Here is a 27,486-nt window from a genome sequence, read left to right on the forward strand (position 1 = left end):
TATCGCGAGAATTGATCAGCTGTTATGTCTGCGTGTTTTTTTTTCCTCTCTCTTTTTTTAAGACTGGTACTGGTCTGTCAAACACGTGGGGAGGAGAGTGTGACTTTCCACTAGCGTACGTTTCAAAAAAGCTCACGTTGTTAGTGTTGCTATCATCGCTGCGGTACCGAGGACCCAAAAACATTGTAAGTAAAATAATTAGTCCGTGAAGGAAGTAGCACACTGAAAAAGAGACTGTTAGCTTTTAGTTTTCTATTTAATGCGTACATGGTTGCTTGATTCAGTTTCATTGACATTTATGTGAGTATATTTCAGGGAAAAAAAACATTCACTGGCATTTCTACTGTTCTCTGTGGGTCGTCAAATGTTTATTGTGTCACCATGTGATCCCATGTCATTGAAAAACTAGCCTACAAAGCAACTCCTCCTAACTTGCCATTCAGAACAGCACATGTAGCTTCTGTTGTAGAAGTTAAATTTCCGCACTTGCTTCGTTTTGTTGAGCTGTGCACGTGCCAACGTAGGAGCATTGCTTCTCGGATAATAATAAATGCATTTTGGCCCACAGTTGGCAGTCATTGTCGCCAGGCCGGCTAGCAGGCTAGCATGAAGGTCTAAGGCCCATGCGGGGCATTGACAGTCTTTGGCTTCAAATGTCCTTTACCCCTGCATCGATTACAGATTCCCCCTCGTTGGTGCAGTTGGGTATAGTTAACGACTATGTATCACACAGCTTTATGTTGTGGCCCAGTACGTCTGTAATTCGGGGATATGAAACTCTGAAGTGGCTTTAATAATGTAGCCACCTACCAACATAGTCTAAAAATAATACAGTGGAGGGAACGTGCCATTAGCTTATATTTTTTTCGTGTTTAGCTAGCGTTAATTTTCATAAACATCAAAGCCACTGTGGTTGCTAGGTAGCTAACTTCATGCTTTGTATCCTGCACTGCGGCCTCCTTAAACAGCCATGCTGTATTTCGTGTTTGCATTAGGTCACAGCCATCTCTGCTACACGGTTTCATCCCAGACGGTGCCAAACTCCCTATATGCATTTGTTATATGGGATTTAACATCTTACTGGCTGCAGGTTGTTCAGTTTAGTACGGGGCACAACTTCGCTGTTGGATATTTTGTAGAATCTGAAAAATTCGGCATTAAAAAGGACCTGTCAGCGTATCGTAAGTTAAAGTTGTTATAAATTGCTGCCTGCCTATGAGGGTCTAAGCATATATTTTTGCGCTTCTTTCGAAGGTTTAGGTTTTAGTTGGCTAATGCAAAGAACTGAGAGGGATAACCTTATAAAGACAAAATGAATCGCTTGAGTCACAAGTGAAAGTGGTATTTTGGTATCACAACGAATTAATTTTTCCTTACCATATAGTCATGTAACGTTAAACTTCGAGAATTATATAAAGGTTCACATTGTGGCCTTTGTACTTCCTAGCTAGCTAATTGTGTTAGCCGGTGTGTGACGATGGAGTGAATGACCACACGCCACGCTTTTGTTTTGTTTTTATTATTATTATTATTATTATTATTTATTTATTTTTTCTGTGGGACAGAAAGCATCACCACTATCATTATTGGGAACTACACAATGTCCTGCAGTTGTAGTATTAAGACATAGCTAGCTGAACGCTTTTAGCATTTATTGAGTCGTTGCTGAAAGACAGCTGGGGTGTTGAGGCGCACCTTCTGTACATCACTGGGGCTTTGGTCACATGTAAACTGGACTGGTATGTGTCTGTAGCAACTATCAACGCCACCTAAGTTTAAAGTTGTTGGTAGCAGCATGGCTCCTGTAAGGTCTTGACTTTTGGCCACAGGGCATGCAAGACTTGACAGCCTACTGTATTAATATCCCGATCTGTCTGTAATTCGCTTTGTAACTCACGTTTGTTTACATAAAATAATATGGTTTTCATTTATGTAAAAACTGTCACGTTCATTGTTAATTTTTCTTAGTGATGACAGTGAGTCCCAAGGTTCATTTAACACCCATGATGATGATTAACGGGATATTGGAAAATGTATGACATGAAGAATAAAGTTTAAACGCAAACAGGTGGGAATTAAGTGACACTGAACTTGTTGGCATGAAGGTCTTTTGAGACTACATAATAATTTTACACCAGTCTGTCTGTGCTGGCATGATGTAAGGGTTATAACATGTAAAATAGTTTTATCATTCCTGTTTGAACAGCCAAGGTCACAGTAAGAGACGATTTTACAGTTTATAGACAGTCTTGACTATAAGGCCAGGAAAGGAACCAATAAAGACTTGTCTGACTTGTAAGGACAGCTCTTCATTTGACAGCTTGTTGCTTCCATTGTGACCTTTATATGGTGAGTGTGTTGCCCTTGGATTTAACAGCAACACATACAAGCTACACATAAAGCCTGGGAGCTTCATGTGTAGCATCTTTGCTGGTCCTTTCTGGACAGATCTTGAATGTTACTCCTGGGACCTGCTGGAACCGTTCGCCCAGTTTGGGAGTCACTGCTGTAAGTGCTCTGAATGCCACTGGGACCACTGTTGCCTTTATCCTTCATTTATTCTCTAGCTCCCCTCTGAGCCCTTGGCATTTCTCAAGCTTTACGTATTTCTTTTTCTTGATTTTTGCTTTCATTTGGTATAGCTACATGTACTACTATGGCTTTATTACTCTGCTTGTCCACTAGTAATATATCTGGTTGGTTAGCCATCGCCAGTTTGTCTGTGTGTATCTAGAAATCCCACAGGATTTTAGCTTGGTCATTTTCAACCACCCTGAGGGGCATATTCCATTTTGATCTTGGGACTTCCAGGCCACACTCTGCACACATGTTCCTGTATACTGTGCCAGCCACCTTGTTACTGGGTTTCATGCAAGTTCCATGCATGTAGCCAGGTAGCAGAGGTGGCTAACGTTTGCTCCATTCCATTGTCTATATCTATAGGCAGTCTTGGTAATGATTTGAGTGATTTGCACTTTTAACCCGAAATTTAATAAAATAAAGGACCCCCTATTCCACCTTGTATAAGTAGGTAGGTGATGCTGAGGATTGCCACCACTTTATCAGCATTAGCTTTCTGGCCAAGCTGTGAATGCCATTAAGTTCTTTTTAAAAGGACAGAGTTAGTCAAAAACCCTGCATCCAAAACAAAGCATCAACACTCGGAGCATTATCCCTTTCAGTTACATTGAACAAGGTATGAGAGTTCTGACTGAAATCTTTGCAGAAAGGGACACCTCAAAAACATGAAGTTTCCAAATATGTTACTTTGGACCTTTGACTGTTTCTTCAAGGTCAAATAAGGTCAAATTTTCATTATGTCAACCTTTCATAAAATGCTTCATCTTTAAAACTATGCTTAAAATTCTACTTCTGTGTTTGTATTGGCAACATTTAGAAAATTATACTGGTAAATAGTGATTCTAAATATCACATAGTTTTGATCCAACACGTTTGACCTCTGATCTCATTTTTATATTTCACATCTGCCTTTTTTTTTTTTTTTTTTTTTTTTTTTTTTTAAAGATTGACCCCAAAAATGCATTGTATTCACCCACCACTGGGCAAATGCAGGTAAATTTATGAAGTGGCTTGTGAATTTGAGCAATAGACAAGCCACCATGGCAGGTTTAAATTTAAACAGAAAAAATGATGTTCAATTTGCACTCCTGACCTGTCTGGGGCAGCAATGCGCTTGGGTTGCTGCTAGTTTTTATTACCACTTTCCATCGGCAGCACATTTAAAAACCTTTGCCCATGCAGCAGTATATTAATGACTAACATCATATTGTGGTTGGATTCTCAGTTGTTCATCTGACTAAAGTTTGACCCGTTTACTGCATCCTGCCATGCGATTGCATTTGTCCCTAACCATTGGGAATGGCCATGTTAACTTTTATGGAGTGAAAAAAGTTAGCAGTCATCCTCCAGCTTCACTGTGTTTATATTATGTTAACCATAGCTGCGTACCTAGCAACCACGTAGCACATCATTGTGTGCTAGGTAGTTGACTTCAGTAACACTACAAACCTCACTACTGTTTAGTTTTTCAACATAAATGACAGAAATAATAGTTTAATGTTTCAGAAATCCCTCAGTCAGAACATGGTATATAATCTTTAGATAGAAACTAGCGAGCTAACTTACTGCTAACTTCAGACTCCATTAAACTTCATAAATTAAACTTAATTTTTACACCTGCTAGAGGAGCCACACTGATCATTTTATTAAAGATGAAAGAATTGAGACAGTTTGTAACTCTGTGATGCTGCAGTGTTTGTTTGACTTTGTGACCAGAAGTGGAGTTTGACGTTATTAGCAGTTTCCAGGTCCAAACTTCAAGACCCAATGGAAAACCAGTTGATCCGAGTCAAGTTGTGGCGAGTTTACAAATCAATATCTATTATTGGGGATGGGAATCGAGAACTGGTTCTCAGTAGTCCAGTTCCATAGAATTGTTAGACTGTTTTCCTGTCGATCCCGTTTATTGGTTCCATTTTTACTTGCACTACAATCAGCTGACTCAAGTTTGCCTGTCAGAGTAGGAAAACGGTGGTCTCCATTTCTACCTTTTCATGTTTCTACAGTAGAATCACTGTGATGATTGCTTTAAAGTCTTTTTGTGCCGGTTTTTAACTTTGCTTTGTGCTGTCGGCTTCATTTTCATACTTAAATGTTAGAGAAGGGTCATAAATGTGTGCTCATAACAGGGATTTGTGCTGGTGTAATTAGCCTAGCCTAGGTTTATACTGTTAACTGGTGCAATTTATTTGCAGGAATGTAATGTTGATATCCTGCTTAGCAATGGTGGTCACTGTCAAAGCAAAGAAGATGAGATCCCAGTTAAGGAATCAATGAGTGATATAGATGAGAGAATCAGAATCTACCAGAATAAACTAAATTCTTAGCAATTCTCACCCCTTCCTATTATCCATTACCTACTCCTTCAAAATTTCTGTGTAATCAAAGTCATGTTACCTGGATTTTATTCTGTTATTTATTTATTTTTTTAATTATATTATTGCACACAAAATGTCTAAGAAGAAAAAAAAATGTATTAAACTAAAACAAAATACAATACTATTCCCTAAAAGTAAATAACACCCAGGTGGACGTTTCCACTCTTGGAGTGCTGCTTGAGGGTAAAACTGCTTCTATGTGTCTGGACAGTAACTGACAGAAGTTTGAAGATATTTAACAAGCCAATGTGCATAATAATGAATCTGGTACTTTGAAAAAATATACAAGCCTGGGAGTTGTTTTTTTTTGTTTGTTGTTGTTGTTTTTTTTTGTTTTGTTTTGTTTTTTTTTGTATTCCAAGTAGGAATGGTTTCTTCCAAATTGTTTTATAAAGCATGTCTGGGATGCCCTCTGGGCCTGGTCTTTGCCGTTTTGTAAAGATTTAAATGAAACATCAGTAATGGGACAATAGAATTCCTCATTCACATTTAACAGTTGCAGTTCAGCACAGCATTTTAAAAAGACAAACAAACACAAAAAGCAAGAATTCCACTTGCACTGGAGGTTCACTTGAGGAATAATGGGCAGGGAAAAGGAACCAGATCAACCTTATTTACAAATTGAGATTGAGTGGCAGGTCCATGATGGAATGCAAGCATATAGCCAAATCTTGTTAATGTGATCATTTGAGAACAAGACGACATAGGATTTTGAAATTCATATTATCTGCTAGGTGGCTACTCCAGTCTTTCTCTCATCTACAGCACAGACCAAGGGCACCATTTAAAAATAGAACAAAATGCAATATTGTTGCAAATATGACAAGACCTCTGTCCATTTGTCACATGAGGACTGAAGCAATCCTGGCTGCTGTGGAGCCAGAGGCAGGGTATAACTGAAACGGGTAGTTTGTCACAAGAGCAAAAATACTGGCAGAAAATGAGTACTCTTGTAAACCTGTGAGTTTAATATGTTTTATAGCTCAATACTTGTTGTCTTTTCTAATGTGACAATTTATCACATCTGAGCTCTGAATAGGAAGGGGAGTCTAATCTGTTTCTCAGTAGTTCAATTCCTTGGAATTGTTAGTCAACGCTAATCGGCTCCACTTGCACTATACTCCACAGATTTCAGTTTATGCCACAGGAGGAAAATAATGATGTCATCTACAAGGAGCAGAAAGCTAAACTCACCTGCAAATGCCCTTTACATCCACTGCTTAGTTACATAATGCAATGATCGACTGCGTAGTTTACATCCAAAGCTGTCGGATGAAACTGTAACAGCTGTGCAGGATAACAGAACAGCTGCAGTTATCCAGAGCTTGTTAAAACTATACTTCCTAAAGTTTATCCCGTCACTCTGAAGGGCTTGGTTTGGGTTTTTGTTTTGTTTTTTAGCATGACATCATTTGCATCTCTTTAGACCTCATAGCCATTTATTCATAGCTATAAAGTGTGGCTGTAGTACCAATAAAATTACCATAATAAACATACTATACCTCCCCCGACAAAGACCTTGTACCCTTTTCTTCTCTTGGAACATCCAAGAGGTTATTTAGATGAATAGAAGTTGAACATCAAACAGGAATGTAATTGGTGAATCAAAATACATTTCAAGGTTGACATCAAATTTACCACTTGTGTTCAAGCAACTCTCTTAATGTCAGGAATTCTAGAATTTAATTTCTGACTAGAATTCCTTTCTAAATCAGCCTGTAGTCAATAAGCATGGTTTTCACACATCCGTAAGAAGTTGCATTTAGCTTGAAATGTTCCTCATACAAATGTTTGTGTGCTGTTGTGGCTTTCAGGTGTAGCTGCTAGTGTCTTGAGGAAATGCCACTGAGGTTTCGCTCTGTTGTACCCTATACACTGCCCGGAGTACTCGCACTGATTGGATGGTGGTGGTACATCTCACGAAAGAGAGAGCGGCTCATCAACCATGACAGGACTGAGGGAACTCCAACCACTACAGAACTTAAAACATCTTCAGCAGATGGTAGCAATGGTTTGGTGGAGAAAGACACTGTATCCCCCACAAATGACACAGACAGCCCCATTCACAGACCTCCAAATGCCAGTAACCAGAGAACACAACATGAAAACATTTCACAGATCCATTTCCAGCACACTGAAGCATCACCGTCACTGGCACAAAGTTCTGAAAAGTTTTCATGTAATTCTGAGAGAATGAAACAAGGAGTCCATAGGCCTCCACAGTCAGCACTGCCATCACTTGATAAAGATGACAGCTTACAGGTATCATCAAAAGACCGTAAAGACCCAGAGAGGAGTTTGTCACTTGCCTTGGGAACAGAGCTCAACCTAGTGAAAGATCCAGTATCTGATCTAGAAAGAGCCACATTTTCCTATCAGTCTACCAAAGTCACCAGCTCCTTTCCCACAACATCGCTGCTTTCTGGTGCAGAGAGACCAGACCCGGAGGGGGAAGTTGCAAAGAACCACAGCACTAATAATACACAAGATGAAATGATTGGCTGGGATGAGCATGCATCCAATGTAGAGAGGGTGGACCCATCAGAAGCAGACTCTCTGGATACACCTCCACCAGTGCCGGATTTTCACCAACACATTCTGTCCAGCACACCAACTGACCCAGTCCTGGCCTCTACATCCCTAAGTATTGTCCAGAACACAACAGCAGTAACACCAGAGGACGTATTGGTACACGGTAGCCCTGGAGAGGAGCATGATCTTGAGGATCTTGCTGCTCGACTTATAACTAAGGTCATCTCAGCTGCCACCCAGGAAGTCCTTAGTGTCACAAGTTGCCAGGTTGTGGACAAAAGTCTGCCTAACTGCAGTAGTGGTGGACTATACCCAGAGCTCGAGCCAATCATAGCAACACAGAAACACCATCTCTCGACAAGCCCTTCTCAGGTAGGCTGTGATTGTAGAGAGGCAACAGAAAAAGAAGCGCAAGCAGTGCCTAATGGCTGCTCCTCATCTCCAGTATGGAAATCTGTTGATGTCAGTCACATAAATCATCAGAAAAATGCTGTTCACAGCAGCCACTGGTCAACACAGCTGCCCCAAGAAGCACAAACCTCACCTGTGTTGAACATTAAACTAAAAGGTGACGAGGCTGCTCCGCTGGCCGAGGACTCGGCCTGCAGCACCTGCCACTCTGAGGATGGCATTAGCAGCGAGGATCTTCAAAGCAGCATGTTTGACAACCAAAGTGATGTGATCCAGCTTACAGACCTCTCCGCAGGAGAAGCGGCACAGGGCCAGGTGCAGGCTGAGAGTTTGACAGAGGGCTTAGTTTTGTCTGCAACTGAAGAAGACTCTTTGGATGCAGCGTGTGAGATAAAGGGGCTAAATGCAGTAGGTGTAAGGAATGGAGCTCATGGGACATGTGAAGTAGAGACGGATCAATCTGGAGGTGAGATTCTCTCTCACTGACTTTTGTATGTTTCTCATGATAGCTAATTTTTATTTTATTTTTTATTTGAAGAATGATAACAGTGAGTTAAGAAATGTGGTGTACATCAGCAGATGCAGTATTAGTAGTAATTTGTTACACAAACTCATAACTCGGAACATATAGAGGCTCATTTGGCCTTTATTTTTTTGCAGTGTATTCCCGGTTATCGAGCAGTGGGTCAAAAAGTCCCCAAGAATGTGATGCCTGTTAACAAACATGTAAATTAGGACAGTGACAAGATCAAAACTGATGATGCCGGGAATCTGAAAATTCAGATGCTGTCATGCTGAGATTGATTGTTTCCATTGCCAGGTTCTGATGTAAACAGTATGGACTCTGTGGATAGCGGATGCACTATGGGTGCCCTAGAGAGTAAGGGCAACCATGCTGCCTCAAGCACTGGGCTGATCATCTGGGAGATTGAGGTACCAAAGGTGAGTAAAGACAATTCATGTGAAATACAAAACCATATATTTTGTCCATGATTTCAACGCTGTACACCTCACACTACTCAATTAAAATGTTAATGTCAGTATTGTATGCAGGAATGCTATCATGATTCTACAACTAGGCAAATTTACTTTTCATAATTGTAATGCATTCATAAGCAACTTAAATATGACCCTGATTAGTGGATTTTGCAAGATATGCTTGTTTGGTTAATTGGGCACATGTGAGGTAGATGACTTTTTATTGCATATAGAATAAAATCCTGTCTGAATGAGTGGCCTGTAAGACAAGTACCGTGTAAATGCCTGTCCATATTGGCGATTCTTCTCATCAGCATCAGGAATATTTTGAAATATTTTATTAAAAAATATAATATAAATATAAAGAAATAAAAATACTTTTGTTTTGAAGTAGAAGTATAGCAAGCTTTTGACATAACTGTGACACTTGGAGTTGGTGGTTCGCTCCTGTATTGAAGATGTAATGAAAGAATAGCTGTAAAAATCAGGGTCACTGGACGAGCACCAAATTTGACCAATGCCTGTCTACTTTGAGGTACTGTAATTTTATGAAGGTAAACTTTTACATGGCTTCATTGGGTATAGTAAAATGACTGTACAAAAAATTGCTTATTATGGAATTACCAGTAACTGAAACAAATCTTCCCAACAACTGGCAGCCAACTGGGTTGAATAGAATGTTGGACCACTCAGGACTGTAAGTAAAGGGAAAAAAACTTTTTTTTTAATGGTTACAATCACATTAGAATTCTGAATATCCTCTGATATTAACATTAGCAAACAAACTGGGCTTCGTGACGTGCGTTTTCAAAGCTGAGCAGTTGTCTATATTGTGTATTTAAAATATTTTGTCATAACTTGGTAGGCAGCATGCTAGTGGGTTTGATTAAATGTTCATTTAAACGGTTTAAAGGAACTGTCCTGTTTACTCAGTATTGTCTGTTCTACCTGTCCTGTTGTACCAGCATCTTGTAGGGAGGCTTATTGGAAAGCAAGGTCGATATGTGAGTTTCCTAAAGCAGAACTCTGGAGCAAAGATCTACATTTCTACCTTGCCTTATACACAGGAGTTCCAGATTTGTCACATAGAAGGTGAGTACTGAGGAGTTTGTCCCCACATCTTTCCATCTTCTTTAGAGATTTGTGAACAAATGTGATTTTGACCATAGGAGAAAAGCACAAGCATTTTAAACTCCTGTTTCTTACTTGTTCGTTTAGACTAGTGGTAAAATTTGACCTTGCTTGATCTTTTTCTAGGGACACAGCAGCAGGTTGACAAAGCCCTGTCGTTGATTGGGAAGAAATTTAAAGACCTGGACCTCAACAATCTATATGCTGCACCACCACCTCCACTTACATTACCATCTCTTCCCATGACTTCATGGGTGAGGAAAAATACTTGTGTTAATGATCCTTTTTTTTCTTTTTTACCCCTCCACTGTAAGGCGGATGGGATATTGTCACTCCGTCGAGCAAGCATGTGGAAAAGACACCCAAGTTTGTGAATGCAATGACTCGATAACGAGGCGATGTAGGAGCTTCAAACTGGTACCATAGGTGTATCTACTAAAAGTCTTGTATAATTTTGAATCTCAGTGACCCTGACCTTAAGGCCTAAGGTCAAACTCTGAAACTCTTGTGAATGTGAAACCTCAAACAAGGCAACATAGGATTTTGACACTGATACCATAGGCATGTCTACTCGGAAGCTGAGGGGTAGCACTGGCGGCTGCCAGTATTTTTACTATGATTATTGTAAGTTAAAGAGAGATATTTTATATTCTCCTTTTGCATTATCATTTACAGAAAATGAATACATTTGTACAGCATTGAAACTGCTTTCCCATTTTACACACAGCTCAGTCTTTAGACTTGAGAAATTGAGTTATGAAGACTTGTGTATGAATGCATCACTTCATAAATGTTAGTTAGCAGGGACATGTTCTATCTTTTCCATCATTTGTTTTAATAGTTCTGTGGGTTCTTTCATTTTGCCTAAGAAAAAATGTTTACAAATTCAGTCCTGGGTTTTCCATTAACATTACCTCACCTGCTTATAGTGCTAATTTATACCCTGTCTGTCCCTCTGTTTTAAATATGTTGGTGTAACTGTACAGTTCTTCAAAAACTGTTTATGGAAGACGACCACAGTGTCTGTTTGAGTAATAATGGACTATGACAGAGCTTCCCAAAGTCTGGGGCCCGCCCCCTAGGGAGGGGGGGGGGGGCGCAGAGCCATTGCAGGGGGTGCGCGGTATGAAAAGGCAAAAAACAAACAAACAAAAAAAAAAAAAAAACAAACACGCTTGGACACTGCTAGCATGGGGCGCCCACAGAAACGCAAAGCAGGAGATGAAGCATAGCTGAATATGTTTCCAAACCAACTTCCTTCTGAGCCAAAGACTAGAAAATATGGTGAAGCATATCTGCCCTTTGGTTTCACCTGCACAAGTGCCGAGGTAGGTCTCCCTGCAGAATTGGTTTTCCCTTCGTTGGGAGCAGCGCTGGGCTCTTCAAATCACGGACAAACAGTATCCCACATTCTTGATTTTTAGTTCACAAACACTTGTTATAATAACTAACTACTCCTGACATTTTGGAGATGTTAGCTCTTTATACAGTAAAGTTACAGCGGGATACAAATAATATCAGGCTGATCCTGCCATGATTTGTTCCTCCTGTCCAAATCACGGACAAACAGGATCCCACAGCTGTTTATGTTTTTAAACCCATTTTGCACAGAGGCATTTTTTGAGAAATGTATTGATAGCAATGTTGAATATACACAGGAAAAAAAACAACTACACGTAAAATAATCACACGGTGATGCCTCTGCCTTTCTAAATGGAGGGACAGTAACTGTGTGTGTGTGTGTGTGTGTATGTAAACGTGTAAAACCTGCAGACAGTCAGATTAACAGTATTTTGTGTCTATCTGCCATTCTGCAATTCATCTCATGTAAACAATAACGTGGCGCACAGCGTGACGTGAAAAAAGGCACATACCTTTGACGTTGCGTGACGAACTCTGTATTCCTCGTCCACACGTAAACTGCGTTTCGAATCACCGAAAACAGATTTTTTTAAAACTCCTTTTTTGCGTTTACGTGTGGACGAAACAGCTGCGTTTTCACAAATACCCGTGTAGGTGTGGATGTAGCGTAAAAGAGTTGGTAGTTTATTTTATTACTACCTGTAATTTATTGCAGATTACTTGTATTTGCTTAATTGTTTACTAAATGTTTGAGGTGTGAAATAAACCGCAATGGAGCAAAATATGGGTGTGTGTGGTTGGAGGATGTGTTTGTGCGTGCGCGGGGGGGGGACATTTTTCTTGTAAAACAAAGGGGGGTCTAGCAAAAAAAAGTTTGGGAACCTCTGGGAGGGGGGGTGTGGGTGGGTGTGTGTGTGTGTGTGTGTGTGTGTGTGTGTGTGTGTGTTAGTTATTTTCTTCATTGGTCACTATTAAGGATTCAGGTAAATTGGCATTATTTAGAAAGCATAGTAGATGAAGAAACGGTATGGAAGCAAACCTCGGTGTGAAGCTCTGCATCATGCTGTTCTTTTCATTTAACACCAAGTGACTTGAAGAAATATTTTGTTAATTTTAACTTATAAACCAGTTATGAACATTAATAAGAATATTTTGATTCAGATGTATTACAAGGACTAGAAACATCATACTTATTCTTCATCATACATTTTTCTTAGCGTTAAAGTAGTAAAGCTAAAGTGTTTTAAGTCCTTAGAGAGTGATGAATTATTTGGGTATGCTGATATAAAATATAAATGAGACTGGATTAATTTTTTTTTTTAAGGTTTGAGAGAGCTGTTTGTAGTTTTATGCATGACCAACATTTGTTTGATATTTGTCTTCTCAGCTTCTCCTTCCAAGTGGAGTCACAGTTGAAGTGATAGTGGTGAACATCGTGTCAGCTGGTCATGTCTTTGTCCAGCAACACACCCACCCCACGTACCATGCCTTGCGAAGCCTTGACCAGCAGATGTTCCTTTGCTACTCACAGCCAGGCACCCCTGCCTTGCCCTCACCTGCTGAAAGTAAGCTTAGTTGTACTGTGGATACTGCTAAATGTGTAAAGTTTTAGTAAACATGCGCAACTATAGGTTGTTTTAATGAAACTTTGACATTTAATTTATGGTTAATTTAAAATAATCTTCACTGCATCAGTGAAGCTGTAGTTCACTTAGCTCAGCTTTGTATTTTCTAGTTAAGCAAGTTGTTTTTTTGTTTTTTAAATTGCAAATACATTTTTAGTAAACTAACAAGGTCTCTGTGCTTTTGTTTATTCTTTTTCTACATGAAAGTAACCCAGTTTGATACATGGCTGAAATAAGCTAATTGTCACATGCAGTGATTTGGTTTTTTCAGAACTTCTTAACAACAAGCTAATTTGGTAAAGGTCATTCAGCTACTTTTAGCTTTTATTCTGTTTTTGTTTTGTCTCTTTTCTGTTATCCAGTTGGTGTGATCTGTGCAGCTCCTGCAGTTGAAGGAGCCTGGTGGAGAGCTCAGGTCATCACCTTCTACAAAGAATCGAATGAAGTGGAGATCAGATACGTTGACTATGGAGGCTATGACAGAGTCAAGATTGACTCACTACGGCAAATAAGGTTATTATAAGAGATCTCACTGTATTAAAACTTGTATTCTAAGATGGCGTCATTTAGAGTGTTTGCTTTATAAAACATGCCTCACTAACACAAGCACTTTTTTTCCTTTGCTTAAGTGCTTTCTATCTAACATTCACACACATTCATGCTCCTCAAGAGCAACTTGGTAGATATTACGCATGCAGAGTGGAACAGCCAGTAGATTACCTCCCATCCCCAAACAAAGCATTTGCTGATCAGACAGTTCAGTTGTTGTGTGATTCTGGTATTTGTAATACCTTTTTATTTGATTCAGAATTAAGTAGTGAAGTGTTAATGCCAAAGTCAGCGAGAAACTAAATAATCTCCTGCAAGGTAAAGTTGCTGCAGAAAGTTATCCCAACATGCAGACTAGAGAAGCTGGGAATCAAAATGCCAACGTTCTGATTAGTAGATGACCCACTCTCCCACATCAAAACTTTTTGCTGTGGGGCGCACTCAGTTCTTGAACTTTCTAATGCCCTAACCTGAAATTATGGAGTTTTTGAAAGGTAAGGTTAGCCCATTTGGTATTAGTTGTATGTATATAGTTCCTCACTCGATCTCCAAGGGAGAGCCCGGTCACTCGTTAAAGGAAATGTTCCCCTCTCCTTGCAAGTGTCAGCAAGACCCATAGATACTTGAAATCCTCCAAGTGATAGTAACTCATCCCTGGCCCGTATGGGGCACTTTTCCAGTCTTTGCCCTTTTCCGCCTGTGAGCCATGGTTTAGGGCTTGGAGGTGATGTGAAGCCAACAGAACCACATTATGTGCAAAACATGAAGATGAAATCCTCCGGCCTTGAGAGCTTTTTGCCATTGAAACCCCGAGGAATGCAGTCAAATCCCATTTCCAGGTTAACAAAACTCATGTAGACTGGGTGGGCAAACGCCTATGCACCCTTGAATGTCGTTGACAGGATACAGACCTGGTTTCAGTGCAGGGACACTGGACCTTAATTTGTGTTGCATATGGGTTATCTGAATCACTTTGTCTGACCCTCCACTCAGGACTAATTTGCCATGGGAAACAGTAACAGGGGGCAACTTGCCCCTGACAGCATAGCTTCTGGGTTCACTAGAACACAAACCCCTCCACCATGATAAAGTGGTGGTTCATGGAGCGGCTTATGGAGACATTAATTTATTATTCGTAATATTTGGGGGTGGCCACTAGGCCACCTGGTCAAGGTTGGTGGTCCAGTTTGCATGCCAAATAGTTTTGGGCAAGATACTAATCCCAAGTTGCTCTCTGATGCATCCATCAGAATATGAAAGCGTGTGAATGTTGGATAGAAAGAACTAAAAGCTTAGAAAGGAAAAAAAGTGCTTGTGTGACTGGGTGAATGAGGCAAGTTGTGTAAAGTGCTTTTAGTGCTCGGAGTAGAAAAGCGATATACAAGAACTATCTCATTGATATAATTCAAAAACTGAAAGTAACCAGAAATGCATAATAAGCTTCAGGGGTATGGAGCAGATTGGTCAGCAGCATTGAGGCAATGTGTAGTTAAGAAATGCACATCAGGTTGCATAATAGGTTGTGGTGTAGGATTTCAGAGCTGGTTGTGGTTACAATGTAGCTAAAGCATGGATTTCTTACTGAAGGATAAATGCTCAGTAACACAACTGATATGACCAAAGTTGAGCAGAGCATAACTGAATAATACATGACATGCGTGTGTGCGACGGCGTGAGAAAAATCTGCCAAACCAAATGTTTGTCTTCCGAATCAGTCAGTCTGTAGTTAGACTGTTTGCTGTGGTTGGATATACAAGGAGTTCCTACAAATTTCTCTAGCTGTTTGAGAAAAGGTCTGCTAGTGGGGAAAAAAAAATCTTTTTAGGCAAATTCAAGAAGATTATCAGCAGAATTTGTTTTGTGTGTTGTAGTTGACAAAATAAGTATATTGAGAATAATTTTATAAGTTAGACAGTCAGTGTAGCTAGTGTTAAAGGTCACGTTATCATTTAGTACAGTCGAAAAAAATATATTTATTAAACTGCAAAGTGTATATACACTAGTCAAAGTCTGCTCATTGTTATTTTCCAGGTCTGACTTTGTGACACTACCATTTCAAGGTGCTGAAGTATTACTCGACAACATTGCACCACTACCAGGTACAGTTTGGAAAAGTCTTTGGGGAGATAGTGGTGTACCTACCTAATGTCAGTGGCAATTTGTTAAAACAAAGTATAAACTTTGCCTTCTGAAACCTGCAGATACTCTTTTGCTGGAAGGATACCTGCAGTGTTGTTCTGAAATGTGTTTAAATTGTCTGTGATCAGGAGAGGATCGTTTTTCAGCTGAGGCCACATCAGAGCTGGAGGAAATGACCAGAGGAGTCCCATTGCTTGCGCAGGTGAGACCACCATTCTCAGTGACTTTTTGCAATGTAGAAAAGTTGGGCATTACTAAGTTGCGTGTTTGTTTGGGGTTTTTTTGTTTTGTTTTGTTTTTTTTGCTGAAGGTCTCCAGCTATGATAACAACACAGGCCTCCCGCTGGTCCACCTGTGGAACATGGTTGGAGATGAGGTATGACATAAGTCTTGGATCCTTGCCACTGTTTTCATGTTACCTCTGTACCTCTAATATCTTAATTAATTATTCTAATCCTATTCCTGTAAGACGCCAGTCACTGATCATTTTGTTTCTTTCCCCAGCATAGTCTGGGATAGTCAAATATGCACTGCTATGATGCCACTTTTTTAAAATGAAAACTTGATTTAAAGTTAAATTAAGTGTAAAGTTGTTTTTTTAATTTGTTTTTGTTTTTTTTTTAATTGGTGACAATGATGCTTATTTAATTGATGCCCAAAACCTCAGGCAGCAAGCACAAGTATCTTCTTTTTTTTTTTTTTTTTTCCCTCCAATGTATTTGATTTTTTTGAGTTGTTCCCAGCTAGAAAGACCCCAGAGATTAAAGGCTGGGATCTCTTTAAATGACTGGTCTCAAACACACTTTCTTTAAATCATCCGATAATCCATCAGAACACTGACAACGTAGAAGAGAAGAGAGAGAGAGAGATGATTACTGATATTACACAATATACACGCATAAATGCATAAGGCATCTTGAATTGGTTTTAACTGTAGTGATTCACTGACTGTTGGTCTTCTTTTTGCAGGTTATATCTGTGAACCGTACACTGGCAGAGAGAGGCCTGGGTGTTTGGGTGGATGGATTTTGAACTTGCATGGTCTCTCAACTTCATCAAACAGTTCACTTGATCTAGAAAAACAAAAACAAAAATTCCCTCCTCTCATGCTATTGCCCCTTCTCCTCTTCCCCCTCCTTTAAAAAGAAATACATTGTTTGCAGGTATCATGGACATGATGAACAAGAACATAACGCTACTTTAATATGACAGCCTTCCATTTTTGTTCTTGTGTTAAAATAGGAGAAAGGAATTTGTCTTTTAAAAAAAAAACCTTTTGCACACTGACAGTGGATCGAGTGTGAAAGGACAGGTACCTGCATCAGTCTAATGTAGTCATCTGTAGGTTAGTGCATTTCAAAGCTGCCTGGCTTGTTGCCTGGAGTGAAAGTGGGGGACACAAAGCTTACAGCACTGCAAAGTGTAGAGATGGTCAGACAGTGTTCCCTGTGGGAGCACTGAGCTAATCTACCCAGCCCTGCGGCCTCAGACCTCGGACTTCTCTCTGGTCTCCTTTAGCAAGGACAGAGGAACTACCTTGTTGCTTTTTGCTTTGTTTTTCTCCATGAAGCTGATTTGCAATACCAAATAATGATCATAAATGACCTACCATACAAAATGCGATTGAATGATTGCTCTACATGTTGGCAGGATTTTCTTTTGTGTGTGTGTGTGTGTGTGTGTGTCCGTGTGTGTCCGTGTGTCCGTGTGTGTCCGTGTCCGTCCAGGTCCAGATTTCTTATCTGAGGAAGCAGATCGTTACTTTGGGGCAATGCAAGTTCCTCAACGCGAGATGTTCAGTTTGGCTGACAAAACTACAGATTGATTTTTGAGGTGCTGTTTAAAAAAAAAAAACCCAAAAACAAATGAAATAAAAAATCAGTCTATTTAGTCTCCCCCATTCCTGAAGGTTGATTATTTTATACACAAAAGGTGAAATGAACCATATGCAAGCTTGTGATTGAATGTACTGTATTTTCAAAACTAATTACCAAATGGTTAAAAATCAGACTTAACGACTAAATTCAGTTAGTGTCATGAGTTTCCATTTAGGGTGGAGACTTTCTGCCTGTTGTGACACAAAGGGATTTCTTCTACACTTGGAAAACTTGGTTGATTTGACAGAAGCCCATACTTCAGTACTTCTAGTCAGACATGTTGAGGGATATCTTCAGCTTCACTGAGCCATGATAAGCAGGCTTAACAACTGGCTTTGTTAACTAAATATACTCATGCGAACAAGTTGAGTTCTAATTTAGAAATTACATGATCGCAGCTGTGAATGGAGTACCTAATGTGACAGACTGAAACTGACCTGATGTGTCAGAAGCTATGTTTGGAGGAAAATATATATATATATATATATATATATGACTTAAATCCAGAAGGTGTTATAACACAGAAGAACATGTTTATGTATTTAAAGTTGCCTGTACATGTAAAAACTCCTACACGTCTTTCATTTTGGTTGGCTTTAACCATTTAATATATATTAACTGACAGTCTTTTGGTTTTTGTATAACTGCCAAGATGTATTCTAGATTGTGGGGGTGTAAAAATGGAAGACTGTACTGGAACAAAGAAAAGGGATGAAGTTTTAATTATTAAATATAAAATGACACTTTAAGGCAACATTGGGTTTATTTACTGCCCCTTATTGTTACAAGATAGCCTTGATGTTCGGACCTGCACTAATAAAGTTCAGTATCATGAGTTGAGAGGAGGGGGGGGGGGAAAAAAACTTGACTTGGGCTCCAGAAAGATTTTGATCTGATCCTCTGAAGTAGCCATGTATTTATTAGCGGTTCACCATGATGGTGTGCTTCTGTTAATACTGGGCTAGTTTTTTATGGGGGGGACAAAACCTGTTGTCTTTAACAGTAAGAGCTTGGAGTCTTTAAAGGGAACTGATATTAGCCTACTGCATAAGAATTTATTTATTTAAGCTAGCTGACATGATGTAAGCCTGAGCATCTTTCATAAAGAGGCTTCAGAAGAGGAGCAACGCTTATTGTGGCAAGCTGGCTTGAATCACAAATAAGGATCAAATGTTCATATACTAAAACCAGACTTGCAGAGATGCTGAGCACAGGTCATAGCTCACCACTGAAGAGAACACAGGACAAAAATGTACTGCAGAGCGGATGGAAAGAAACTATAAAATGAACAGATTATTTCAACCCATTTAAAAACTGAAGATGTGGTTTAACTGATCAATGGAGCAAGACAACCATGCAAGAGCACTCTTCTGTCATTTGTCGAGCTGGACAGCGAATCAGTCCAATCACATACAACTGCTGGTTTTTGGTTCAGTCTGTATTTAAATGGTGACATGATGAATCTACGGATTTTATTTATCAAACAGTAACTTGCAATGGTAAACTCAAATTGTCTGTTAGCACTTCCTCAACCTCATTTTAACATGAAAATGTTACAGTGAGTTTGCAGGGCATGAATGAATCCTGGAATGGCCCAAGTTTAAATGATATGGACTGTGTGCACTTCATTTTTTAATTTTTTTTCTTTAACATGAATGAAATCACTGTTATTCTAGCAATAAGGCAGCTTTATTCTAACTGAAGAACAGATTGGGGAAGGGGTTACCTGTTGTTTAATTTTGCTAAGAACGTTGACTTGATACTTTTTGTCAAATTCTTGATTATAGTCAAACTCAATGCATCTCTCTCATATGGTTAATTCAGTGGTTTAGTGACTCAACCCGTTCAGATACCTTGTGGAAGAAAATGGGTTGGTTGTGTTCAAACCATAACATCGAGTTATATGAAATTAGGCATGCATACAGTGTGCTTAGCATCAGCCCTATTGGCTTTTGCATTTTTCCATCCATCCATGTTTTACATGATCTCTGCTCCTATGTGTGTATGTTGGGGTTTTTTGTTTTGTTTTGGGGGGTTTTCTTCAATTCATGCTGGTGTTTGTCCTCCTAACAACAATCCTTCACTACAGCCTCAGATTATGCTTTTGTTCATTTTCCTGTAGATAAGATGACTGTAATTTTCTATAACACTGAAGACAGAAAGATAAGGGAACATTATTTTTTCGTTTCTAAGATTTCTTCCATTTCATCCTGCCCCTGCCAGCTTTCAAATGTTTTCAAGCTGTGGGACTGACTATTAGGGTTTGTATCGCTAGTCAAGTCATCATTTGATTATTTAACTGGATGTTAAACTGTTATGCCGAAAATCAATTGACATGTACAGATCAGTTTTTGTTAGGATTATATTAAGTTTGATTTGATTGTACAGATCTGTTAGGAAAAAAAATAAAAGTTCTTGAAAGTGGTTTCAAATCGTCTGGAAGCGCCTCGTTTTCTTGTTTTCTTGTAGTATAAATTGTTTATACTGCTTTGGCATCATCTCAGAGTGTAGTGGTTAACACGCACTGAGCATGAATCACAAAGATAACCACCGTTGTGATATTCATCATCTGAGGTCTAAGATTATGTCAAGCCAGCTAAGAAAGTTTGGCTTTAAACTTAGTTTGTTGTATACTTGAATGGAACTGATACCATTGACTGATTCCCACGCTCACCTAAATAATTCTGGGACAATATAATTTAGTTTATACAGTCCCAATCAAAAGTTTAAGACTTGAAAAAACATCTGAAAAATGGCAAAAAAAATATCATACTTGGCATGGTTGGAGCTTAAGGATCCAAGTAGAGCTTCAGCATGCAACAAGAAGAAATGGGAGTGAGACAAAACATTTTTTGAGCATGAAATTTATTGAAACAGGCTGTTTTACAGCTGATCAAAAGTTTAGGACCATGTGCCTTTAAAAGGCCAAATCAGTGCAAAAATGTGAATTCATTGTCATTTTCTGTCAGGTAGTCACACTGTCAGGATGTTGTGATGGCAAAGGCAAAAAAGCTTTCCCTTTTTGAACGTGGTCGGGTTGCTGAACTGCAATAGCAGGGTCTCTCGCAACGCACCATCGTTGCTGAGGTGGGACACAGTAAGACAGTAATTTGGATCTCCAAAAGTGGATTCTGTTCATCTGGACGTAGTGTTTTCAGTGGGAGTAACGTTTTGTCACTCATCCAAGTGACTTCTTCAGTCATTGAAGACTGGAGAAGCTACATCCAGATGAACAGAATCCACTTTTGGAGATTTACTTACCTGGATGATTGAGCGTGCATCAAGAAAGTAATTCGGAATTTCTTAAATGATCCTGAGGGTTATGGAATAAAAAGGTCAAGCGGAAGACACCAAAATTTCACCAGCACTGAGATGGAGGATCCAGTTTCCTGTGTCAAGACACTGGCTGATCCTCAACCCAAATTAGGGCCTTGACTGGTGCCGACTGCAGCCCCATAGCCATCAGACAGCATCTGAGACCGAATGGCTTCAAAAACATAAAACGTCTTCAAAGGCTTTGACTCCTTGAACACCACAGAACTGACCGTTTGGACTTTGCACCAAACATGAGACATGAAAGGTGGAAAAAAGTTTTATTCTCTGTTGAGGAAAATGTAACCTTGATGGTCCTGATGGTTTCCAACGGTACTGGCATTACAAGCAAATCCCACCAAAGATGCTTTCTACACAACACAGTGGAGGGGGCGGCATAATGGTCTGGGTTGCTTTTTCTTCAGTGGAACAGTGGAGCTTCAGGAAGTGCAGGGGCATCAAACGGCCGCTAGCTATGAAGAGAACATCCCTCATGACTGAGGGCCCTCATCTGTGTGGTAACGACTGGGTTTTTCAACAGGACAATGCTATAGTACACAATGCCCGCAGGACAAGGGACTTCTTCCAGGAGAATACCATCACTCTTTTGGACCATCCTGCGTGTTCCCCTGATCTAAATCCAGTTGAGAACCTTTGGGGACGGATGGCAAGGGAAGTTTACAAAAATGGACAACAGTTCCAGACAGTAGATGCCTTTCTTGCAGCCGTCTTCGCCACCTGGAGAAATGTTCCCATTCACCTCATGGAAACGCTTGCATCAACCATGCTGCAATTAATTTTAGATGTGATCAACAATAACGGTGGAGCTACTCATTACTGAGTTCATGTTTTGAACTCTGATTGCTATTTTGGGGGGTTTATGGGTTTTTTTTGGAGGTGTGGTCCTAAACTTTTGATCAGCTGTAAAACAGCCTGTTTCAGTTTAAGTGTTGTTTATGATAAATTGCATGCTTAATAAAATGTATTTCTCACTCTCATTTCTTCTTGGACCTTGTTAAGATCCAACCATGCAAAATATGATTTTTTGCCATTTTTCAAGTGGTCTTAAACTTTTGATCAGGACTGTATCTATCTGACGCTGCCAGGTTGCACCTCAGACTCAAGGAGCTCAATGATGCCCTGGTCCACATGTCGCTAAATTTAAGTATCATCTCATGAGGATTTGGCTCAGGCATGCATACATACAAGCATGTGGGGTCCATACAAACTACTGTGCAACATTTTAAGTTGTGGCAACGCTGGATCTTTTTTTTCTTTTTCTTTTTTACTTCAATTTTCAAGGTGTCTTTGAATTCAGCCCTCTGTAGATTGATCACTTTAATTTCCTGACTTTTGTTCCTAACATTATCCAGTCCATATACAACATGATTCCTCCCACCCCTTTACGATCTGATGTGTTTTGTGAAGTGATTGATAACTTATGGATAGTGAAAAATATAACAACAGGAGTAACAGCTCAATGTGGTTGAAAGTTTGAATCTGAAACAAAAGGTTGTGAATAATCAGCTAAAATAGTTTGCCCAACGTTTTAAGAAATAGAGCTAAAACTATCGATGATAAAGGAGGAAAGAGTTAAAAAAAATATTTATGTTAGACACCAACATCTAGTTGAAACTGAATAAACCAGAGGATGGATATTTTGATCCCGAAAGGTGACTGCTGAATTCTTTTGACGAACAATTGTGAGCAAAATTAAGTCATACAGTCTGTTCCTCAATACCCACAAGTCAGACAAGCAACAGCCAAGCCTATGTTAATTATTCAGTTGTGGCGGACCACTGAGAGTCAGTTAATAAAGTTGGAGTGAGACACTGAGACCTCTCCTGTCGTTATTACATACCTCCACACAGTTAATAGTAGCTTTGAGTCTCTGGCCAATCTTGTTAAAAAAAAAACAAAAAACAACCCATCAGTTCGCTTGAAACTTGAAACTTGCAAAACAAATTCACGATGTTTATTGTTATTTTGCATACCAGTTCATGATGTGGTTTCAGGTAAGTTATGAACGCCAGGCTGGGAGACAGAAACTATGATGTTTTGCTCTTCAAACACAAGATTGGTCGCATCTGAAAATCTTGATTTAAATTGACGCTTTTCCAGTCTTTCCACATTTCTTTCTGTTCCATAAGCTACTTCAGCTCAAATTTATCTGTTTCGGTCTTGCAGTATCTCAAATACACATTTTTCATCATGTAAGACATCGAAAGACTTTATGATGAAAGAAATTTTCAATCTACACCAGACTTACACTCCACAAATAAGATAACTCTTTGTTGTCACTGCACAGTCATACTTAGTACAACGAAACTGGAAAACTGTACCATGTCGGCACTAAGCACTACTAAACACAACATGGAAGAAACTGAAGTTGGTGAAAATATGGGTTTTTGGTTGTTTGTTTGTTTTTGTAAATTACCTTCCCTGTTAACACTTAAAGTAATTGATATATTATTTCTTAAATGTTTTAACAAATAATATTGCACAGGTCTTTTAGTTTGAAGATCAGCGTATTTCATGGCTAACGTAATACATCCGGTAGCCAGCTGAATTTTAACGTCATTTCTGCTGGTACGTGTGTAGCTACTGTATTCCCGCAGCTATAGTTCTAATGTTAAAAGCTGCTGTCCTGTTGGTCAGCTGTTCTTCCTCTATCGCGTGGAGCACTGTGTGGATACTGTCTGTTTAACCGGACATCGGGGTCTCTGTGAGTTTTCCAAGCATTGCTCTTATGTTTTTTTTTTACCCCATGTCGAAGGACAAGTTTAAAAGACATAGCTTTAACTGTCGGATTGTTGTGTATGCTTGCTTACTTTACCGCTTATCTTTGTAAACAGCAGCTTGGCGATTTCTTAAAATGTTGTTTTGAACAGTATGATTTCTTGCGAGGGAAATGTACTACGTGTTCTTTTAGCATCTGAAATCCGATGAAACATTTTGAAAGTGTCTTAATTTAGGTTTGATGATGCGACTGCGAATCACTTACCGAGGCCTTGGAATGACGATTCCCTGCTCGGAGGACCCTATGTACCTGGTAGTGATTAGTTAGCCAATACAGCTAACATATCGGTGCTAACCCTAGTTTAATTAAAGGGAGCTTAGAATGTTACCCAGTGTTACCTAAAGTAACACCCCCCGCCGTTTTTCACTTAAATTGCGTTAGGATAAAGACTTAATATTGCGAGCAAAATATACATTGAGAATTGGACCGTTAGCTAGTTAGCAGCGACCTAGTCTGTTTAGAGCACATATAAACCCTGCTACGGTACAGCAGCAGCGATATCAGACCCCCATTAAAAAGCTGTGCTGCATTCTAAACTTCTGAGGTTTTAACATGTGACAGTCCACGGTTTCATTGGTCTGACCCCGTTTGAATGTGCATGAACTCCACATTTGGGCTGCATTGAACTGGATTTATCAGTTCAAAATATAGGAGTCTCAGCGCAGTTGCTGATGGAGCATAGGGTTCATCCGTTATTACCGCGAACATCCGTCAGCCTTTATGAACGCATCTGCTGTTGTACTATCAAAATATCTGTAATTTCTGCTAGGGCTGCAACTGTCAATTTTTTATTTTTAGTATTCGGCTATTCTTTGGATTACTCCATCAATTAATCGAGTAATTGGATAAAAATAATTTTTGCGCTATTAATGAGCAATAATGAATATTAAAAATAGAATAGAATAGCCCTTTCTTGTCATTGCACATGCATAACGAAATTGTAGATGCTCCGTTCAAACTATGCATGGATAAAAATATAAATGGTAGGACAGTAAGAATAAATAACAAAACAAGAGGAATATATACAAAGCAGGAGAAATGCACACATTAGAGGACACAAAGAAAAAACACAGGTACTTCAAAATGAGCTGTTAGAAATGGCAATGTTGTAATAATTTAACTGCACAACAACATCTCTTAAAACAACTAATATAGTATTTTGTTGTATTAAAATAGTTGTTTTTTTTAAAGAAAACATTTTCGTAAATGCAAAAATAAATAAATAATCTTAAGTATGGTAATATAAAATAAAATAATATATACATGCAGCACGGTGGTTAGCACTGTTGCCGCACAGCAAGAAGGTCCTGAGTTCAATTCCAACATCAGGCCGGGGTCTTTCTGTGTGGAGTTTGCATGTTCTCCCCGTGTTTGTGTGGGTTCCCTCCGGGTACTCTGGTTTCCTCCCACCGTCCAAAGACATGCAGCTTGTGGGGATAGGTTAATTGGAAAATCCAAATTGCCATTAGGTGTGAATGTGAGCGCGAATGGTTGTCTGTCCCTGTGTGTTGGCCCTGCGACACACTGGCGACCTGTCCAGGGTGTACGCCTCTCGCCCTATGACAGCTGGGATAGGCTCCAGCGCCCCCCGCGACCCTGAAAAGGATAAGCGGAAGCGAATGGATACATGCAACGAAAACTAAGGCATAAAATAAAATTGCCTGTACAGCACGGTGATTAGCACATTTGCCTCACAGCAAGAAGGTCCTGAGTAACTATGTGTTAGACTGGGCACCCAGACCTGTACCCTGCCTCCTGCCTCTGCCACCATGACAAGGATAAGCGGAAGAAAGTGGATGGATGTCTTCTTGGAAGGCTTTCTTACATTAATATGTTGCAAAAATAGTTTTGTGTTGCATCTGCTGGATGACATAGATTAAGTGTGTTTTCATATGTATGTGTTTTGTGCATGTGTTTCTGCGTATTTAAGTGTGTATGTGAATATGAGAGTTTGTGTGTCTGTAAGCCTTAAAAGAGTGTGTGTGGTGGCTGCAATGAAGAAAAGCAAGCATATCAGCTTTCTGAAGTTTGCCCTGTGCATTGATGTATAATTTTTTTGTTGCTGAACAGACATTATGATGGTGTAGATGTTAATAATGTTAATAATAATTCACTGTCCAAACTAACAGCCCCAGGTCACTGGCTCAGAGTTTTTTGGGGAAAAAGCTGTTGTGAGATAATATTTTATATTATTTCACTTTAAATCTGTAAAATAACTTTACAAAAGCCTTGAAATAAATATGGTCTAAACTCACAAAATATGGTCTCTAAACTCGCCCCTGTTTATTGCAGGTGTCGCAGGTCACTGAGATGGAAAGTGGGACTTCTGCCATCAGCCTTCAGCAAGCGGCGTAATTAACTTAGTCTGATACACGGTTTAACCGTCCATCTGCATATTTTAAAGATATCCCACTTACGTGGCTTTATTTTAGATTTTTGCTGTGTAAAACAAATGGTGTAGTATACAGCTACAAAGTTTGCTTTTCTTCACGTCAGAGTTCCACCTCTCAGCTCTTCGTGGTGTAAACAGACTCTGGCTCCATGTTAAACTATGCTAGAGTCATCGTCGCTGCTGCTGTTCTGTCAGTCTGTTGGAAAAACTGTGTGGGCTTAATATTGTGAAACTTTTTATTCACATGCTACTCCTACATATGGTTGTATTCCAGGTCTGTTTTTAGTCACAAAAGTTACAGAGTGATGTATCAATCGAAGCAAATAATTTGTGTCAAGGATTTTTTATAATACAGTTATTTGAATTACTAGATGACTGGTTGCTACACTAATATCTGCACAGTTCAAATAACTGTGTCTGCACAGGACAGGGCTGTAGATTAACATTGTTAGCTCATAGTACTGGTGGTAACAAGGTTGCCAGTTTTGTAGCACAGAGCAAAAAGTTGTAGTGCAAGCATGAAATGTGGTGGGGGGTTTTTTAACATTGTGTCTTTTAAATATCTTGTTTGACATGACATAAGAATTGTTTGATTTTCTCCTTTTTTGCTGCTTCTGAGCAGTAGTGACAAAATAAAAGCTGTGCCTTAGCATTGTAAATCAGCCATGGAAAGTCATTTTTTCACTTGCTGTTGTACTTGTAAACCTTTCCTTTTCTTTCAGACATACCTTCATTTGGTGCAGGTTGTGTGTTTGTGGTGCAGGTTGTGTGTTTGTTTTGTCCTGATGGGCTGGTTTTCTTTTAAAGGTTTGAAATATTGCTCCATTCTTTTCAGCGTGAAAATACGCTTCCAAATTCCAACTCCTTCTATAAGGACCCCCACACAAGATCACTTGGGGTCACTGCACCGGGTGTTCTGATTACCACAGGGATCACTTGTTGCCTTCCCCCTCCATATCTTCTTCAGTTCTTCTCTGAGGCCTTGGTACTTCTTGAGCTTCTCGTGTTCCTTTTTCCTTATGTTGCTGTAACTCAGTATAACAATCACTACGGCCATCTTCCTCTACTTGTCTACCACTCCTATGTCCAGGTTGGTTAGCCATCATCGGTTTGTCTGTCTGTATCTGAAGTCCCACAGGATCTTAGCTCGTCATTCTCAACCACCCTAGGAGGCGTGTCCCATTTTGACCTCAGGACTTCTAGGTTATACTCTGCACAGATGTTCCTGTTCACTATGCTGGCCGCTTGGCAGCATTCCACGTATGCTCTGCCTGCTAGCATCTGGCACCCTGCTGTTATGAGCTGGATTGTCTCGGGAGCATCTTTACACAGCCTGCACCTGGGATCTTGCCTGCTGTGGTAGACCCCAGCCTCTAACAATCTTCTGCTCAGAGCTCGATTTCTCGTTCACTTCTTTCAT

At 39.6% G+C, this 27,486-nt stretch overlaps 2 protein-coding genes across 9 annotated transcripts in view; both read left to right on the forward strand.

The window, feature by feature from the left end:
• Nucleotides 1–8: 8 nt before the first annotated feature.
• On the forward strand, nt 9–19,994 carry akap1b (A kinase (PRKA) anchor protein 1b). 2 transcript variants are annotated; one of them, XM_084950736.1, is made up of 11 exons: nt 9–185; nt 6,773–8,367; nt 8,722–8,843; nt 9,845–9,971; nt 10,137–10,264; nt 12,760–12,937; nt 13,360–13,510; nt 15,578–15,645; nt 15,814–15,887; nt 15,996–16,061; nt 16,655–19,994. In XM_084950736.1, exons 2-11 carry the CDS (start codon nt 6,798–6,800, stop codon nt 16,715–16,717), a joined length of 2,547 nt encoding a protein of 848 aa, XP_084806862.1. In that variant the 5' UTR covers nt 9–185; nt 6,773–6,797; the 3' UTR covers nt 16,718–19,994. The 2 variants fall into 2 exon arrangements, with proteins under 2 accessions (XP_084806862.1, XP_084806863.1); XM_084950737.1 differs by lacking the exon at nt 9–185 and adding an exon at nt 743–1,181.
• Nucleotides 19,995–23,443: 3,449 nt separating this feature from the next.
• cuedc1b (CUE domain containing 1b) overlaps nt 23,444–27,486 on the forward strand; it is a 30,306-nt gene continuing 26,263 nt past the window's right edge. For 5 of the 7 annotated variants that reach the window (XM_084950324.1, XM_084950330.1, XM_084950327.1 and 2 more), the window contains exon 1: nt 23,446–23,599. The gene's annotated coding sequence lies outside the window, so the exon portion shown is untranslated. Of the gene's footprint in view, nt 23,600–25,966; nt 26,026–27,486 lie in introns of all 7 variants that reach the window. The other 2 variants (XM_084950325.1, XM_084950329.1) reach the window with 2 other exon arrangements.

This window comes from Perissodus microlepis, chromosome 14 (assembly GCF_051167445.1).
Source record: "Perissodus microlepis isolate ML-2025 ecotype Zambia chromosome 14, ASM5116744v1, whole genome shotgun sequence".
Taxonomy (NCBI): Eukaryota; Metazoa; Chordata; class Actinopteri; order Cichliformes; family Cichlidae; genus Perissodus; species Perissodus microlepis.

Excerpts from the sequence above, each read along its gene's own strand:
- akap1b (XM_084950736.1), top strand. The coding sequence starts at position 6,798 with ATGCCACTGAGGTTTCGCTCTGTTGTACCCTATACACTGCCCGGAGTA. Across the intron at positions 9,972-10,136 it reads CCAGATTTGTCACATAGAAG|GGACACAGCAGCAGGTTGAC; the intron begins GTGAGTACTGAG and ends ATCTTTTTCTAG. Across the intron at positions 10,265-12,759 it reads CTCTTCCCATGACTTCATGG|CTTCTCCTTCCAAGTGGAGT; the intron begins GTGAGGAAAAAT and ends TTGTCTTCTCAG.